General features: G+C 38.4%; 1 protein-coding gene across 4 annotated transcripts in view; it reads left to right on the forward strand.

The window, feature by feature from the left end:
- LOC116712856 (attractin-like protein 1) overlaps positions 1–20,363 on the forward strand; it is a 191,756-nt gene that overhangs the window by 122,611 nt on the left and 48,782 nt on the right. For all 4 annotated transcript variants that reach the window (XM_032552699.1, XM_032552698.1, XM_032552696.1 and 1 more), the window contains 2 exons: positions 3,797–3,890; positions 12,286–12,338. In XM_032552699.1, coding sequence (XP_032408590.1) covers positions 3,797–3,890; positions 12,286–12,338 — 147 coding nt within the window. The remainder of the gene's footprint in view (positions 1–3,796; positions 3,891–12,285; positions 12,339–20,363) is intronic.

Here is a 20,363-nt window from a genome sequence, read left to right on the forward strand (position 1 = left end):
CAGGTCTTCTTCTTGACACAATACTAAGTGTTTATTCACTAATTGGAGAAGGTGATTCTTTTACATTTTAAGGCTTGTAGCTTGTGTGCTAATAAATGAGGGTTCCATCCAGACACGCTTAAGAGTACCAGTGTCATCCCATCACTGTTGAAACACAGACTGGTGTTTAAGGCAGTGGTGTCCAAAGTTGGTTCTTGAGGGCCAGTGTTATGGATTAACTGGTGGCTAAATTAACTGGTTGAAAACTATGCGCACCGCAGATGCGCATAGATGCGCATTCCTAAATTGTAGGTGGCTGTGTCGACGCCTGCTGAAAAATGCTACTTGTGTGACAAAACCGTTTGCAAAACTTTACTATAAATCCCATTTGACACATATATGTTTAATGTTGCATGTGAAAATTATGTTTCAAAACAGGTTTCTACAGAGCAGCATTCAGTGCACTTCGAAAACGTCACATTTGAGCATAACTGGATCAGTGAGTAACATGACAATCCCATTCACATTCAGGCTGACCAGAATAAATTAATTCCAACTCATGAATAGCCGAAATGTAAACATAATTGCATCGTTTCTGCTTTTTGAAACCAGCACTGATCAGAAAAACATTTGAATTGGCTCTCAAGTACCTGTAGTGTGACTTCCTTGTTAACACTTCTAACCTCGTGTGTGTTTTTGGCTCAGATCCTGTAATGCAACCGCACTGTTTCAGCGTTGACTCTTATGGTTGAGTATTAAGGTCACTTGATGAAAAGATTAAAGACTTTTAGTTAAATTATGTATTACATATTACATATCAACAATAATGAAGAAATGACACTGCCACATAGATCTGCGGTAGCCATGTCTTCTGTAAATGAATTAATAAGCCATAACATGTTACAAAAACAGTGTTTAAAAAGATTTCACTATTATTTCTGTGGATATCTATTTGAAATATCATACAATATGAGGGAGTATAAATAACATAGCCAGGCGATCTTTTTAAACATTTTATTTTAAATCCCAAGGCTCTTCAACATTTATGTTGGCTTTCAGGGATTAATCTTTGCTTTGAGATCTGTTTATGGCATCTTGAGATCTATTTTGATCTTTCTTTGACGAGTTTCAACCTCTGAAGCAACACATAAATCGGGACAAGGTCTGCGAAATTTACATATTTTGATGGTTTTGCAGATTAATAAAAAAATAAAAAGGTAACATACCATATTAGACCAATAAAAGTCTTTCTAATTAGTTATTCTCGAGATCTTAATCGGTGTCTTTCGGAATCGGATAGTATTTTTGCAAAAATTTGTAGTTCTTTAAGCTTATTGCATTGTTTATTTCCTAAAAAGCCACGCCCACAGAAACATCTGTCTTTCCCTGCTGCCGCCACCAGTTAATCCATAACACTGGCATCCTGCTTGTTCTAGTTCTCTGTCTGGTGGTAGTAACTTCCTCCTCAGCATGTTTCCTGACGTCTTTTAATGAGCCAACATTTAATCCAGGTGTGTTGAACCAGGGCGAGAACTAACACATGCAGGATGCCTGCTCTCCATGATCGACTTTGGACACCACTTGTCTAATACACCCCGTGAGATCAGGCTGAGGTCTGGAGAACACTGGTTCTCTGATGGCTACCCTACCTCACTGTAACCACAAATATCAACATGCAATGTTGATATTGTGCATGTTGTACATTTTGCATGCAGATGTATTTAGTTTTGCAGACAAAACTAAATACATCTGCATCCAATGTGTTGTTTGCAACCTGGGTGCTTTAAAAGTGCATCCATACAAATAAATGTAAACTGGATATACTTTTTAAATTAGCTTATTTCATGATATCTTCTCTTGGCTTTCAAATGACATGTCATTTGAAAACAAATTTCATTAAAAAAAAACACTTTTGTGGACAAAAAAAAGACTTGAGTAGATGGCAAGAAAACCAAAACATGGTATTTTTGTCCATGCAATCTTTTTAATTGTTTTCTCACATAAAAAAATAGCATGATGTAACTGGGTGATTCACACAAGCCTGTAATTCAACCTTAAATCACTTCTGAATGGAGCCACTACAGGCAGAGACAAACAAGAATGTTCCCTGCAACCTTGTGGTATGCCGTAATCGCACTCAAAGCTGCTTCCCACTCTGGCTGTATTGACTATTTTGCTTTGCTATTATTCTTTCCAACTGGCTCAGAGACAAGCCTCTTATAATAAAACAGTGGAGAGCTCAGGTCAAGGTAAGTCAAAGGCAGTGGATGGATGATGAGCAGAAAACAACCAGCGTCCTTCTTCCCCCTCCTCAGTCTGGGAAGAAAACCTGATTATGCAGCGAAAGAAAAACTAAAACACACTTAAAAAAAAAAAATAAAGTGAAACTTCTCAATGGAAACATGGAAAGAAATGAGGTAGAAAAGTGACGTCTTTGACAAGAAAAAGTGAACCACTCAAAGGAAGGAACAGCATCTGAAAATTAGACCAACCCGCAACGAAACTAGAAAAATAAAGGCCAATGACATCCTTTTATGTTTCAGACGGCTGACAAATTACAGGTTTATTAGAGCAAGTTAGGGTCACCTTGCAGTTCATACAATATTGATTTAGAATCCTGACAAGAAAAGGACACAATCGGGAGAAACATGCCACATCGTCTCATAAAAGTGTCACTGCTGGTGCCAAGAAAAAGTGTAAGGATGGAAGAGATGGGAGCTGTGAAAATAAGACAGAGAAATCAAAGAAAATCCTTCAAAATAGCAGCTATCTGCCAGGCGAGCAGACAGAAATGTTGTATTTATGTTTTATCTTACATGTCTCTGTTCCCTTGTGATGTCAAGCTGGTCTCAGTCTGTTCCACACCCTGCATCAATTCGAGACCCTCAAAGGACAACAAACCCTCACATTCTTCAATCTATCAAATAGACCTACAGTTTTTTGTTGGGGTCACGTTAGAAAAGCTATTTTTTATTTCAATCTGAGGAAGGTTGGCCCTACCTAAGACCATATACCTTAAATCTGTGGTGTGACATTTTATTATTATTACTATTGGAGGTTTACGTCCCTATTGGAGGAACTTTTGCTTTGCAGCATTGTGGAGTTTGAGGTTACAGTTTACCAGAAAACATTTTTCTAAAACCAATCATGTTTCAAGAACTGGAAAGAGCTGAACAAATGAGTCAAGTGTATTTGTACAGCACATTTTAGCAACAAGGCACTTCAAGTAAACATAATACAGTAACCAATTATAAAAAGAGCAATAAGCATTACATTTTGTTGAATGTGATCATCAAAGCCATCAAGAAAAACACATCAAATACGTTGATCAATGTTGCACTTACTACTAATCAAAGGTATCTCTAAACAGAGTCAGCAGAAAGTGATTCTCATGATGAGCAATAGGTGGAATCAAAATAATCAGGGACTTGGTAAAAAGTGGGAATGACTCAGCTGAAGTCATCCTATTAATTTGTTTTGGCCCCTCATCTAATCTGACTCCATTTTTTGTCCCCAATCTTTTCCTCTCTGCATGTCCCATTCCTCCTCTCTGTCCCTTCATCTGAATCCATTCCCACCCCAGGAGCTGTATTAACCACACAGTTGAAGGATTATTGTGTTTACACACAGAATGCCCATCTTAGTGCTGCATGCAGAGCTGCCATGTCTTGGGATTACAGCCTCATTCAGAGAACAGTTCTGCAGTGTTTTTATTGAGTTGATTTAAAAAAGGATCTGTCTTCCAGTTCTACAGTTGTTTTTAGTTTCAAATTTCCCATGTCTCATTCTGTCTTTTCCTTTGTTCTTACTTTTGCAGTTTGTAAGTGTAACAACCACGCCAATTTGTGCCACGTCAGCTCTGGAAAATGCTTCTGTACCACAAAGGGCATCAAGGGAGACCAGTGTCAGCTGTGAGTGCACCAACATGTTACCACATTATGATTAAACACCTCCCAGACTCTCATTTATCACTGTGATCAGCATGTGCTGGAGTTGGCTGCAAGATTAGCTGCAAATCGTTAAAAATAAGTTTCTCTGAAGAACTTCTTGGAATTTTGGTTCCAGGAAGCTGTTTGAATGCTCAAAAATGGGAATTTTGTTCATCAGAATATTCAGAGGTATATAAGTATGTCTTGGTGTGTGCGTGTTGGTGTGCGTGTGTTACCCTCTGCTTGTGCCAGACTTGACCGCTGCCGCACTACAATATTCTAAATGGGTTGGCAGACAAACTCAGTATGGAGACAGACTGAGAAGTGCTGCATCGATAAATCTAGCAGGCGAGGTTACACGGACAGGCAGAATACGCTGGTGTGTGTGTGTGTGTAATGTGATGTAATAACAATGCATACTAAAATGACAGGACAATTGTGGAGAAAAATACCTTTTCTCAAAAAAACAAAGATTTTATGGTATGATTGTATTTACGCAAAATTTTAAACAAAACTGTATAACATGATCTAACCCGTTTCATTTAAACAGGCAATAATTATACATTTTGCGGCTAAGATTACATAACATTTTGATTAATGTATAATATTGAAAAGTTTCAAAAACTTTGTGTTTTTTTGACTAAGGAGACTCTACTCGGCTAATTTTTCTCTAGAGGTTTATGAGGAACGTCAGTGCAGATGGTACAGGTGAAGCAATGGCCAATTCCCAGCTTTACCAGGATGTTTTCACACATGATAGTCTCATAGACTTGGTTCAATCAAGAACCATAATTGCAACATTTTTGACATTTTCGGCTGGTATGGTTCACTTTCATACTGAACTGTGTCAAACAAACAAATCCTTTGAAAAACATGTTTCCCTCCCTGCCTGTGGTGGCGCTGCACTGAGAACCACAGTAGGAAACTACACAGAGAGCAACTTCCTTCTTCACAAAATGCAAACAAAAATGGAGACGCGTCAGTTATTAGCGGTTATAGGATTTCTCTTTTGTGTCTAGTAAAAGACTACAAGCCATTTCTTCTACTAGTGCTAGATTCATGTTTGTTTTGGTTGTATTTACCCATAATGCCCTGTGCTGTAGTTGGTCCAGTTGGCATCTGTGTTTGCACTGGAACCGTACCAGAGTTCATTTCAGTTGAACTGAGACCTTGGTTTGTAGGCGGCGGACCAGAGTTCAATTCGGCGTTCACAACTTCCCAAACGAACCGGACTTTCTAGTCTGGAAGCTGGAGTTTGAATGAAGTGGACTAAACAGGTTTAGTGTAAATGAACCCAAACATTCAGATCTTAGTTATAGCTCTTAGTGAGATAAGCATAGTGCATTAGTCCCACAGTTATTTCCTGCTCTAAATAGATAGTAAAACATTATTATTCTTTCCAAAGCAAAATTATAAGCCTAGCACTTGCTAAATTTAGTATTACTTTTGAACATCATGTCTGTTTGCCATTTTGTTCTTGACAGGACAAAAGTATAACAAGGTGAGATTAGCCTGTGAATCAGTATGATTGGACCGTGTCTACTTAAAACTGTTGATAAATTTCACAATTTGTTTTGCACATTGGTGTTTCATAAATTCAAAACAATACTTTAAGGTGCCAAGGAAGTCAGTTTGCCTAGGATGCCCTCAACAAACATAGTAGTTTCAGTTTTGTTTTTGTTCAAGGTCAGGTAACTTGGAGAAAACTATACTTTGACATCATGCAAACAGTTTGATTGAGGTTGCAGTGGGTCACAGACATTCAATCTGATGATATTTGAATATTGTCAACAAAGCAATGAAAAGAAATGTTATGATTCCTAAAAATAGAACCCCCCCCCAATAACAGAATTTATAAAGAAAAAAACTAGGACCTAAAATGAACCCTTGAGGTATTCCACAATGAATAGGTTCTGATGAAGAGGAATATTCTCCCATAGACACGGGAAAAACCTGTGAGCCAGATAGGACTTGAACCATGTCTGAGACCAACAGTGTGCTCCAGTCTAGATAAAATAATACTGTGATCAACTGAAACAAATGATCATTAAAAGCTCTTAAAAGTTCTCTCTTTGTGCTGTGGTGGGGTTTCAAACAGATTGATCCAGGAGCATTTTTATACGTCTACAGTCGATTATCAATAGCCTTTTCTAAATCTTGAAAAAAAGGGGTAATTTGAAAATAGGTCTATAATTAGAAGGAACATCAAGATGCTTCTTTTTGATGATGAGGTTCAGTACAGCATGTTTGAACACAGCCAGATAACAAGAAAGTGTTTAAGATGTGTAAAACACTAGAACCTGTTACTTGAAGATTCTCTTTGAAAAGACGTAGAGAGAGAATGTCTTACTGGAAACGAGAAGATGTCAAATATAAAACTATTTCCATTTAACACTGAAAAAGACTAAAGATCAAAGTGATGAACAACAGAAGAGCAATCAGTGTCCAGGCTAAACCAGACTGAGACACTCTATATGTAGAAATCTATTTTTCTGAGAAGTTACTGTATTAGTGTTACTGACACACAAAAGTTATGTTACAAAATCTGATTGGTTGCATGACATTATTAAATTGAAAATCGAATACATGCTGCTTCACAATTCTTGTATCATAAACACCTGACAACTTTCATTTGTTTTTATTTTAAACTTTTTTCTGGTGTTATTTCTCTTTAAATGTAGTAGACATTATTGTTCACTGTTTAATATATAATTCACCATTACCTCTTGATTATATATATTTTTAAAATGTTTTGATTATTTTACCAGAAGCAAGCATCTTGAATTTGACCCTGCTGCCTCTGAACTCTGAGCGACCCGGACTGAGCCAGGACTTGGGCTCTGTTCATGACTCGGACTGAGGGCAAAGCCAGGTGGAAGTCTGACTGAGTCTCTGTAAATGTCCTATCTGTCAACTTTAATCAATGTTTCCTAGGATACACATGATTCCCTATTCACATAGGATTTTAATTGTGTTTCTTAGTGGTAAATTGTGTTTACTTGACATTAGCGGAATATCGAAAAAGTTCTGCTCACATTTGTAAGCTTGAGTTGCTTTTGTACCAAACATAATATTTGGATTTTTTGCCTAAAACTTCAAATTTGGTTGCATCATTAATCATTTATAGTGCATTTTCTCATCCAGTGCCCAATCCAGACTTTCATGAATCCAGAGAACATGACAATTTAAAAAAAATCTAACCTTCAGGCTTTATAGAACCTCATTAATGTGAAATAGTATGGCGCAAAAAAATGAGCTTCTCTTAATGACATGTTCTATGATCACAACTAAGGGTTTCCCCCAGAAAACTTGCTAAGCCCGGTGGTCGGGGTGCCGAGGCGGTCCACCGTGTTTTTGTATTAAAAGATGTAAAGTAGACAGGAACTGTAAAAATATTACTGGGTAATTATATGTTACGGGAAAACATCGCCAGTGAAACAGTATTTAAACCCACATGTATAGAATCTTAAAAAAAACAAAAAACAAATAAAAAGTATACAATTAAAATGAATATCAATTATTTGCACTGTTTAATCCAAAGTAATTTATTGTCTCCATAAGGTCCTCAAGGGATTCAAGGGCCCAATAAATGCTAATATTTTAATAAAGATCATAGATACATAAATGTAACATTTGTTTGAGATTATCAATGCTGCTAAATTTGATTTAATGGTTTCAACATACATAAATTAAAAGATTTACATTGTTTAATATTTAAATGTAAGGTTTTAAAGAGCTGGCAAGTTTACTTTGTAAAAGTTCAAAGAACAATATTCATAGTTATATTGTTTTGTTATCACAGCTATAATCAAATGCTATGAGTTTAATCTTTGAGTTTCAGCTTTGTTTGTTCACAAATACAAATTAATAAACTGCAATTATAACTGATTGTTTTTAGGTTGGCCAATTAAACTACTGTCCCTGTCTCCCAGATTTCAGTAAATTTAACATAGACGCTGTTAAAGGTGCTGATAATTTTAGCAGGAAAAGGGGCCCCAAGTCAAATTCTGCTCCAGGCCTCATACAGCCTGGAATGCACAACAAACGGGAGATTTAATTTAAGGCTTTAGTTGCTTTTCCATTTCGTGTCTGTTGAGGTTAAATTAAGAGTCACAGAAGCTGTTTTGGTTGCTCGAGTTTTAAGGGATGAGTTTTTCAGATCTTTGTGTGGCTGCATTCATTAACTCTGGCTAACTAAATGGACAAAGGATTTGTTATGCTTTGTGTAACTGGAAAAATAATAATAGAAATAATAATAAAATAATATAGCACCAGAGTGATGCGTGACTACGAGGTGAACACGAAAGCTCTTCACCGGGCTGAACCCTCATGATGAGTGGTTAGCGGTGGTTCGTTAACTAACGCTACGGCCAACCGGGACAACCGGAGACAACGCGCGGAGACGCCAGGTGTGTGATTGGTCTGCTCTCCCGGCTTTAAATGCATAAACTATAAACCTATCTTATAGGAATAAGTCTGCTCTGCCACTGAAATGCTCAGAGCAACAGAGAAGCTTTCAATTTTCCTAAAAACAGAAACAAGCAACGCTTAGCCTGGCCTGGGGGCTGGTGAAGCATGGCAGGCCACCAGGCTTATAATACACTGAGGGAAACCCTGACAACTGTTTAAAGAAAAAACATTTCAAAATCCCCCAATCAGTGAAAAGACTAACATGAACATATGTTGTAGTAAATAAACTTTAACTCCAGTTTAGTTAAACTATAACAGTGTCATAACTATAACAGTGTCATGAGCACAGTGTCATAGCCAGTTAGCTTATGACACTGTGCTCATCTCCAGCTGAGGGTGAGAAAATGTTTCAAATGGATTTGGGTTCAACACCTATTAACTTGATAATTGGTGTTTTTTTCTTCTTGTTTTGCTGCACACATATTTTTATTATTTTCTTGCAGAGAAGTACAGCATCTGTTATGCATTCACTTGCTTATCTCATGGCCATGTTGCTGCAGTCATGCTCATTCACTTGTATCCACAACACTATCTGAATGCTGCTGTTTTCTCTGGGTCACTTCCAAACATAACAAGTAGAGGAGAATTGGTTTGTCTTTTTGGTTTTAAGTGAACATTTGGTCCCCCGTTGGGTGGATGGTGGGTGTTCAGAGGTTCAGCTGGTGTGCAGTTTCATAGTATGCAAAGTCACAGTCTGAGCTAATGGGGATATTAGCTAAAGCTGGTTTGTTATCTTTGTGTGTGTACATCATGGTTTTTCTGTGCACATGAATATATTGTCACAATCCTCTCTACATAATTAGTGCATCTTTCATTTGTCCACATCTGTCCACTGTGGGCTATTGCAGGCTGTACTTTTCCTCCATTTAGCCTCCTAAAGCCTCCTGACCTTAGCGGCTTCCCAGGGTATTTCTTCTAATACTGTATATAGTCATAAACATTAGTTCCACTAATGCTAAAGCGCTATACCAACATGCTAATTAGCAGATATACAGTACAGACCAAAAGTTTGGACACACCTTTCTAATTCAATGGGTTTTCTTTATTTTCATGACTATTTATAAGGCAAGAAATCCCACTTATTAACCTGCCAGGGCACACCTATGAAGTGAAAACCATTTCAGGTGACTACCTCTTGAAGCTCATCAAGAAAATGCAGAGTGTGTGCAAAGCAGTAATCACAGCAAAAGGTTGCTACTTTGAAGAAACTAGAATATAAGGGGTATTTTCACTTGTTTTACACTTTTTTGTTTAGTGCATATTTCCACATGTGTTATTCATAGTTTTGATGCCTTCAGTGTGAATCTACAATGTCAATAGTCATGAAAATAAAGGAAACTCATTGAATTAAAAGGTGTGTCCAAACGTTTGGTCTGTACTGTATATGTATATTTTCCCTTGTTTCACTATAAAATAATGTTGCCAAATCCACAGATGCAGTTACTGATATCCAAACTGATCCATTAAATCTGTTTGTATTAAAAATGTCTCAGTCTATCCTCTGTGACGCTCCACTGGGAGAAACTCCAAGACTTTGAAAGTCACAGAAGTCTTCAGAAGACGATCTTCTCTTTAAACAGAAACTAAAAGAAACCTTTTTCTTCCTATGTATTCTCAGTCTGAGCTCACTGAGGTGACACGTTGCTTTTTTGCTTAAGTTTTCCACCTCCATATTAACAGTCATGTTACTGCATTTTAATTAAAGGTGCATTAAATGGGGATCAATTCCCCATTAAATGTAAATGGGGGTCAATTCACACACATACCACTCTTTGTATTGGTTTCTTATATTCTACATGAAGAAATGATTGTCAGAGATCATTAGGTGTGAATACTTTCTCATAATGCAACACTATAGTTTTGTTCCGAAAACACGGTTGTGAATATTGAGAGCATGTTTGCTCCTCTGTTCCTCCAGTTATTCTGTTTCTGTCTTTTTCAATTCTCTGCAGTCACTGTGTGGATTTCCACCAATGTGTTGCAACATCAGTAAACAGCTGTTGTTTTCTTCACTCTTTAAGTCATCAAGATGAATTTGAAAGCAAATCTACTGACAGGCACACATATTACAAGCTGTCTTGCCCTAAAATGTTGATGCAGGCATGCTTTTATTAAAAACCTTAGCAGTATTTATAATCTTATTTTTCAAAAGCATTTTAGCACAAATTTTTATTGAGTAACTTCCCTTCTTGTGGCAGACAACAAAATACAAAAAATACATTTTTGATATGTTTCAAAAGGTATCTTTCCAAAATTTCCTTTTTATACCCAGACGTACCTGTAAAGCAGCGTAAAGAGGTTTACTTGTAAAGGCTTTTCTAATCTTCCTTGATTTAGTTTATTTTGTTTATAACCATTAAGAGTTAAAGAAAAGGGGCCTGATAAATTTTTAATAGCAGTATTTAAACTGTAGCATTTGTGTCAAACTTAAGTCAAGGACTTTTCATAACAATCTGGATTAAGTATATAAATTGAAAAACAAACAGAAGCTGGTATTAAAAAATTGAAGTTAAGATGCATTTTATTACACTGGTATTGGGGATTCCAACTTTTTGAGTGCAGATTTTCACATCAGTACAGTGGGCAATTAAAAACCCTTACAACTGCCTATTTTAACAGTTCAATAAGACTAAATATACCTTATTATGCATTAATATGCACTGTGAAAACTGTCTTAGGACTACTGCAGTTTTGTTATCTATATTTTTAGGGAGAGGAAAAAAGTTTTTCCTTGGTTGGTTTGCAAACGTCAGCCAGTAGCGCTTCAAGTAGCTCTGGCTATAGATATTCAGCTTCCCAAACTTAAGTATTTTTTAAATGTTTTAGATATGCTCTACTAAACAATCTGTAGTTATGTTATAAAGAAAAAAAATGTAAATCTGTGAATGCTATCTTCCTAACAGGAAGTAGGTTAATTGAAGTCTGAGTATGTTTCCCAGGTCACCAACAGACATGCTAAAAAACAAAAAAAAACTACATAGAATTGGTTTTGAGAACATTAATAATTTAAAATAAATCAAAAACTGTATTGTGTGATGGTGAATTATTTGTTTTGTGTTGTTCACGTCAGATGTGTGGTCCATGTTAGTTTGCAAGGACCATTCTAATTAACCTAACTGTTTAGCAAACTCAATGTTTAAAAGCGTTGTCAGCGCGAAGAAGATGTGAGTTTTTTAAAGACTTTTGCTGTGTTTATGCGGCCAGTCTAACTCCTACCGGACAAAATATCTTTTATTTATTAAAAACAGGTTCTGTTACATAATAAGGTCATTGATAAAAAAGGTAAATATGAGAACGACAATGCTTGATTTAAAAAGGTGACTGTACCATCCCTGGAGGAAAGATATTTTTAAAAAAGTTTGGTTGGTTTTTTGAAGATGAGGAGAGAGGAAATTAAAGCAGTGCTCTGTTTGTTTTTGGAGTTTGTTTTTGTGGTGAATTACTTATGTGTTGATCACGATAGATATAGATTTTGAATTTGTTGTTTTTCGTTATTGATGATCCTCCACTGGAATCAGTTCTAGGAATCAAAACTCCTTTATTCACATTCATGAAGGAAAAGCCTGTTTTTCATCTCCATTTTTCAAAACTTTAGCATTCAAATGCATGACAACCCACCAATACATGTGTGAGATTTCCTCATTAAAACCTGTGTCCATCTGTATTTGGTGTCTGACTGTGGGAATCTTTTGGAGGGGGGGTGCAGTGGCTTTGGCTAGATGGGCCTGCAGAGGGGAAATTACCTACCAAGCAGCTCGAGGAAGACAAAACACCCAGCTGACACACTACCACGCACACCCCTACAGAAATAGCTTTAATAAAACTTACCAGTGCTGAATGCTAATGCTGCTGTGCTTCCTTTCCTCTGATCTTCCTCCTGCCCCTTCCCGCCTTTGTTTTGCTGCAGATGCGACTCAGAGAACCGATACCTTGGTAACCCTCTCCGTGGAACCTGCTACTGTAAGTATGCTGCCAACGTTTTACTGAGTCCTGGTCTGGATGTGTGTGCGCCCTTCTATTATTCCTGGAAGCAAACTGACCTTGTTGGTCATTTTGTATGTAGACACACAACTCTAGAGCAGAAACCATTCCTCATCTGAATTTCAAGGCGCCTTCAACCAGCCTACTGTATAAAAAAAGCATAACTGTGTACTGTTCAGCTGTGTGCTACTGCTGCAATGGCGCCTTGCTGCATAGAAAACTTATCAAACTTTCAGAACTAGTACATAGCACACAATATTTCCTCTTCCATTCCAGCTTTGGAGTTAAAAGTCCTAAAATGTGTAATTCCAACACCTTCTGCTGCTGTTTTAACAACAAACGGCTTTACATCAGGTTTAAGTTTAATCTGATTTCCACAAGGAAGTTGGCAACACCAAGTTAAACCAAAAGAAGACCCTGGAGACTAGATGCTGCTTGTTTAATTAAAGAAAGCGAAATGACAAAATAGAGTCAACACGTTGAGTCATGTTTACACCAAAACATACAGCAAGCTCAGTAAAGTAACATTTTAGCTCAATAAGCAATAATACACTGCCTGGCCAAAAAAAAAGTCGCCACCAAAAAATGGTCACACTCTCTAATATTTTGTTGGACCGCCTTTAGCTTTGATTACAGCCCGCATTCGCTGTGGCATTGTTTCAATAAGCTTCTGCAGTGTCACAAGATTTATTTCCATCCAGTGTTGCATTAATCTTTCACCAAGATCTTGTATTGATGATAGGAGAGTCTGACCACTGCACAAAGCCTTCTCCAGCACATCCCAAAGATTCTCAATGGGGTTAAGGTCTGGACTCTGGTGGCCAATCCATGTGTGAAAAAGATGTCTCATGCTCCCTGAACCACTCTTTCACAATGTGAGCCCGATGAATCCTGGCATTGTCATCTTGGAATATGCCCGTTCCATTTGGGAAGACAAAATCCATTGATGGAATAACCTGGTCATTCAGTATATTCAGGTAGTCAGCTGACCTCATTCTTTGGGCACACAATGTTGCTGAACCTAGACCTGACCAACTGCAGCAACCCCAGATCATAGCACTGCCCCCACAGGCTTGTACAGTAGGCACTAGGCATGATGGGTGCATCACTTCACCTGCCTCTCTTCTTACCCTGATGCGCCCATCACTCTGGAACAGGGTAAATCTGGACTCATCAGACCACATGACCCTCTTCCATTCCTCCAGAGTCCAATCTTTATGCTCCCTAGCAAACTGAAGCCTTTTTTTCTGGTTAGCCTTACTGATTAGAGGTTTTCTTACGGCTACACAGCTGTTCAATCCCAACCCCTTGAGTTCCCTTTGCATTGTGCGTGTGGAAATGCTTTTGCGTTCACAATTAAACATACTCCTGAGTTCTGCTGTTGTTTTTCTTCGATTTGATTTGACCAAACGTTTAAGTAATCGCCGATCACGATCATTCAGGATTTTTTTCCGACCACATTTCTTCCTGGAAGACGATGGTTCCCCATCATCCTTCCAGTTTTTAATGATGCGTTGGACAGTTCTTAACCCAATTCTAGTAGTTTCTGCAATCTCCTTAGATGTTTTCTCTGCTTGATGCATGCCAATGATTTGACCCTTCTTAAACAGACTAACGTCTTTTCCACGACCACAGGATGTGTCTTTTGCCATGGTTGTTTAAGAAATGAGGAGTTACTCATTGCATCAGCTGGGGTTAAATAACTTGTTGCCAGCTGAAAGATAATCGCCTATGCAGTACTTATCCAATAGGAGGCTTGTACCTATTTGCTTAGTTAAGTCCAGGTGGCGACTTTTTTTTTTGGCCAGGCAGTGTATATAAAATTCATCAGTATAAACTGTCAGATGACGCAACTTATGGTGTTCCTGCCAGATAGTTAAGCATAAAGGACATTTTTTGATTACATTTCCACGTGGGCCTTTGTTTTCTAGTAAATATCGAACAACTGGAAGTCTGGAACCAGACGTAGAATTTACCGGTAGTATTTTCTAATGAAAACTTCCGTAAAGCATTAATTGTTCACCTAAACAACTGGTAGTAATTTGTAATAAGACAAATTATTTTAGAATTGATTTTTTAATGTATGAACTTATTTATTCAGATAAATACACACTAACATCTATAATAAGACACTTCTGCCTATTAAGTCAATGCTTAAGTCAATTCTGCCATTCAAAATTATGAGCTAAAATAATAGACTAACTGTACCATCAGTGTCTGCTGTAATGTTCGTAACGACTGCTGTGGTGAGAGTTTAATTTGGACCCTAGTAACAGGAAGTAGCACATTGTAGTGATTAGCTTGGCATACATGGAAACAGTGTGAATAAAGAGAAGCAGCTGTAACCTGCACATGTGACCAGTGCTGCAAGTATGCAGTTAAATGGTGAGCAGATCAGAACATCATTAGAAAGGGTTAATGGAAATAGGAAAATTATAAACCTCAAGTAGCTCAGTTTCACAAAAAAGGTTGTACTCACTTGAGGTGGATTTTGACTTTTTGTAAAAAGATTAATGCGATAAAAAGAGAAATTATTTTTTCGGCAAAGCACATTCACCAGATAATGTTTACCTCACATGACTTATCAACTGTTTCTGTTGTTGGCATCTTTCTGGAAATATGTAACATTGTAAATACTAGTTGACATGACAGAACAATTACAACTTGCTTGATTGCAACCTATTCCTGATAACATTTCTTGTTTTTTCTAGGATGTGTGGCTCATGCTAGTTTACTTCCTGTTTCTTACAGCCATATGTAACAGTAACATTTGATAATAATACTCTTAGCATAGCCTGCTTGATGCTCTCCAAACTAGTAGATAGAAACATGACTAATTTGCTTTTTTTTGTGACATTTTGAAAGCTTGCTCGGATTTTGGCACTAGCCTATAAATGATTTAGAAATGTGTTGCTGACAAAAAAAATCTGATTGAAATATCCCCGAGCACAGAGACATTTAGAAAAAGAAATGTTTCCCTCTTTCTTAGTTTTGAAGATGGGGAGACGAAATTAAAGCAATGTTTATGTCCTGGAGTTTGTTTTTGTGTTTCCAGATGCAACCAGGTTTCACATTGACTTTCCTCATTTGCAACAAATTGCTGGTTTTTGACTCTGGAGGGCAGATGAAGGAGGAAATCTGGAGACAAAACAGATGTTTTGCAGCATGCAAGCGTGCTTGCTCGTGCTTGTATGGGGGAAAAATGATTTGTCTATGGATTGCGGTCATCATTACAAATATTACACCATACTGACAGAAAGTTCAAGTTCTGTCAATGTCAATAACCATATAGTGTGACTATGAAAGCTGCAACGTCAGACAAAATGCACCAATTAGAAGAGTTCAGCAGAAAAAGAAAAGTCAGAAATGCCCTTTAAACATATATGAAGGTGCTGGACAGGTAGGAAGACTAGCCGTTAAGAGAAAAGTGATGAATTAGGATGATGTAAAGGAAAAACCATGTGTAATGCAAGAAGTTTCTTTTCCTAAGCAAACATTTTGAACTTCTGACTTTAGGACTGATGTCTAAAAGCACTAGGTGGCACCAGCATTATGTGTTGCTTCCGATAATGCACATGTATCCAGACGGACATGCACCCGTTTTAGGAGCTATTAGTCTGCCAGTGCAGGGCTCCTTGATATCGCTATGACTACGGCTGAAGTGCTGTGTGGTTTTTTCCACATGCGTTTGACTCCATTGTGACTTTCATTAATGTGGCATTACGGCGTAGCACTGTTTGAACAAGAGTGAGCAATATCAGATGTAAATACATCCAAAACCTTTTCTGCCATACAGTCACTATTTTCTGCACACTCATGCAAGACTGCATATGTGTGCAAATTAGATATTTTAAAAGCAATCCACTTCCTTTTAATATGAGTGGAGCCACAACTGTGACTGAGGTCAATATTAGCTTTAAATGTCATTGAGCAGCAGGACTGATAAGGAAAAACGTAATCTGTCTCAGGTCACCTTATGTATTATGAGATTATTTGTAGAAGGAGCTTGCATAAACTGGGTTGCTGTTCTTTAACACAATTTAGATTAATACAACAGAATTTAAGTATTTGATGTTGATACTGATTGCTTTTTTCCAAGTTTCCCACTTATAAAGAATAAAGAGGTTTGTATTTTTGATCAAAGGTACACCTCAACTGTGGGTGACAGAATCTTAAAAAAGGTCCTGAATATTCTATTGTATGATTTTCAAATAATTAAAATTGCAGTATTATATATTTTCCAACCACATAGTGTCATTTTACATCATAATCACGTAACTATGTTCCCCTTAGTAGATATAAAATGCTGCATATATCAAACATAACTTAAAAGAAATTTTACCTTATAATTTAACGCCTTAAAATAGGGACTCTGTCTCTTTAACATTGCTCCTCTATTAATCCCTTAAGAACATTTTTACCAGCTTTCCTCTGAGAAGTAGCTCAGCAGTTCCACCAGGTGTTTGCTAATTGCTGCTGGCTAGTCTGAAGGAGCTGAGTGGGCGAGTTGCAGGGGAGGAGTGCTCTGCGAGGAGGAAGTAGAAGGATTGGACCCTGCAGCTTGAGGAGGAGCTTTGTCCTCGAAGGTGGAGCTAGGTCCACCCAGTCGTTTATCACAGCTGAGTGTTTGCCATGGAGATTAAAGGCTTTCTCATACGTGAATGAATTAAGGTTTGTTTTTGATGAGAGAATAACATTATAACATGATGTAAAGCTTAATACTGCCTTTTTACCAGTTAACTGCATGAAACATGTGATTGATACAGTACAGATTAACATTTGTAGAACATGTCAAAGTGTTTTGTATGTGACATCAATCTGCTGAGGTTGACAGTTGGCACAAACAGTTGTACAGTAGCTAAAACGTCACCTTGTGAGTGCTGGCTGTCCTGATGGAGAGCAAACGGGGCCTGAAGCCCAACTATTTCATCAAACCTGTTAGCATCCATTTGTATTGTGGGAAATGAAGGACTTGAAGGAAATGTAGCCAATCAAAATGGTGTTTGCTGACAGAGTGCTCTGAATACGCCAGGCACACCTGACTATGTGTGAATGTTAATGTTGAACCACAACAGTAATCCTTTACAGTGTGAGTATCACCGATTCAAACACAAAATGGGAGTTTTAAAGCTGAACGTGTCATCTAGGGAAGCTGATTTATTATATTGGGTATAAATATTACCCAATATAATACAATGTGGTCTCACGGTCAAGGTTTTAATTGGAACAACTTCTTTCTGCTGTATAGGTTTACAGATATTATATAAATTTCAGTTTCATGTTTTAAGCAAACAAAAACGAAAATCCTGCAGCAGATGGGTTTTCTTTCCCTCGTCATGTTGCTTAGGGCTTCAATATTTAAGAATACCATAAATTGTAGTAAAATCTCTTTGGGTCACTTCACCTCTTTTGAGTATCTTGGAATTGAAGCTAAAGGCCACAAACGAACTTTGACAGTAACTCTATACAAAACTCCAACTTTTGTGGAAAATTTCTTTACTGACTTGAATGAACTTCTATCTCTTACATGTATTGATTATGATTGTTTAATAATTGTCGGTGATTTCAACATTCATTTTGACAACCCCCAAGACAGAGGGGCAAAAAAGCTCGCTAATACTTTAGAGACTTTTGGTCTAACACAACATGTCAAACAAGCAACACACACTCAAGGACACACACTGGACCTGGTTATCAGTAAGGGTGTGAATATTTCCAATGTCTCTGTAACTGATGTCGCCCTGTCGGATCACTTCGCTGTTATCTTTGAAAGTTCTTTATCTTTTAACCCACTTGGACAAACAGCAACCATCACAAAACGTTCTCTCACTGAAAACACAGCAGAAACTTTTAATCAAATCTACTCTTCTTCCTCACCCTTAAGCTGTAATGATGTAGATAAGTTGGTAAATGATTTTCAGTCTAAAGTCTCAGATATTATTGATTCCATTGCCCCAATTAAAATGAAGGTTGTGTCTGGTAAAAAGAAATCTCCATGGAGAAATGCACAAACAGTTAACTCTGCAAGACAACTCTGCTGTAGGGCAGAACGAAAATGACGTAAAACTCAACTCCACGTTCATTGTGACATCTATAAAGAAAGACTATGTAACTATCATTTAACACTAAAACATGCAAGAGAGGCTTTCTTTGCAGATGTCATAAACAAAAACATTAATAATGCTCGAGCTTTATTTGCAACAGTTGACAAAATCACAAACCCTCCTGTGACGTTACCGCCTGAATTCCAATGTACTGCCGCCTGCAACCAGTTTTCCAGCTTCTTTTCAGAGAAAATTCTAAAAATCAGAGCATTAATCTGTACATCCACTATAAAGTCAGTACCAATGCTGTGCCCAAACAAAACAAATACAGGAAAAATGACCCAATTTCAACTACTTAATTATAAAACCCTACAGGAAATTATAAGTCAACTAAGCTCCAGTTCCTGCTGTCTGGATGTTTTACCAACACATTTCTTTAAGAAAGTCCTGCCTGTTATTGCTGCTGATCTGATCCAAATAGTAAACTCATCGCTCTCGTCAGGCGTTTTCCCCCAGGCTTTGAAAACAGCAGTAATCAAACCACTTATAAAAAAGAACAATCTGGACAAATCACTAATGCAGAATTACAGGCCGATCTCCAACCTCCCACTCATCAGCAAAGTTATTGAAAAAGCTATGTGTAAACAATTAACTAGCTTCCTAACTATAACCAACCGCTTTGACTCCTTCCAGTCTGGTTTTCGTGCTCACCACAGCACAGAGACCGCCCTCGTAAAAGTGTTCAATGACACCCATATACACTGCTCAAAAAATAAAGGGAACACTTAAACAACACAATATAACTCCAAGTAAATCAAACTTCTGTGAAATCAAACTGTCCACTTAGGAAGCAACACTGATTGACAATCAATTTCACCTGCTGTTGTGCAAATGGAATAGACAACAGGTGGAAATTATTGGCAATTAGCAAGACACACTCAATAAAGGAGTGGTTCTGCAGTTGGGACCACAGACCACTTCTCAGTACCTATGCTGTCTGGCTGATGTTTTGGTCAGTTTTGAATGTTGGTGGTGCTTTCACACTCGTGGTAGCATGAGACGGACTCCACAACCCACACAAGTGGCTCAGGTAGTGCAGCTCATCCAGGATGGCACATCAATGCGAGCTGTGGCAAGAAGGTTTGCTGTGTCTGTCAGCGTAGTGTCCAGAGGCTGGAGGCGCTACCAGGAGACAGGCCAGTACACCAGGAGACGTGGAGGAGGCCGTAGGAGGGCAACAACCCAGCAGCAGGACCGCTACCTCCGCCTTTGTGCAAGAAGGAACAGGAGGAGCACTGCCAGAGCCCTGCAAAATGACCTCCAGCAGGCCACAAATGTGCATGTGTCTGCACAAACGGTTAGAAACCGACTCCATGAGGATGGTATGAGGGCCCGACGTCCACAGATGGGGGTTGTGCTCACAGCCCAACACCGTGCAGGACGCTTGGCATTTGCCAGAGAACACCAGGATTGGCAAATTCGCCACTGGCGCCTTGTGCTCTTCACAGATGAAAGCAGGTTCACACTGAGCACATGTGACAGACGTGACAGAGTCTGGAGACGCCGTGGAGAGCGGTCTGCTGCCTGTAACATCCTTCAGCATGACCGGTTTGGCAGTGGGTCAGTAATGGTGTGGGGTGGCATTTCTTTGGAGGGCCGCACAGCCCTCCATGTGCTCACCAGAGGTAGCCTGACTGCCATTAGGTACCGAGATGAGATCCTCAGACCCCTTGTGAGACCATATGCTGGTGCGGTTGGCCCTGGATTTCCTACTAATGCAGGACAATGCTAGACCTCATGTGGCTGGAGTGTGTCAGCAGTTCCTGCAAGATGAAGGCATTGAAGCTATGGACTGGCCAGCCCGTTCCCCAGACCTGAATCCGATTGAGCACATCTGGGACATCATGTCTCGCTCCATCCATCAACGTCACGTTGCACCACAGACTGTCCAGGAGTTGGC

The sequence above is a fragment of the Xiphophorus hellerii genome, chromosome 22 (genome assembly GCF_003331165.1).
Source record: "Xiphophorus hellerii strain 12219 chromosome 22, Xiphophorus_hellerii-4.1, whole genome shotgun sequence".
NCBI classification, from domain to species: Eukaryota; Metazoa; Chordata; class Actinopteri; order Cyprinodontiformes; family Poeciliidae; genus Xiphophorus; species Xiphophorus hellerii.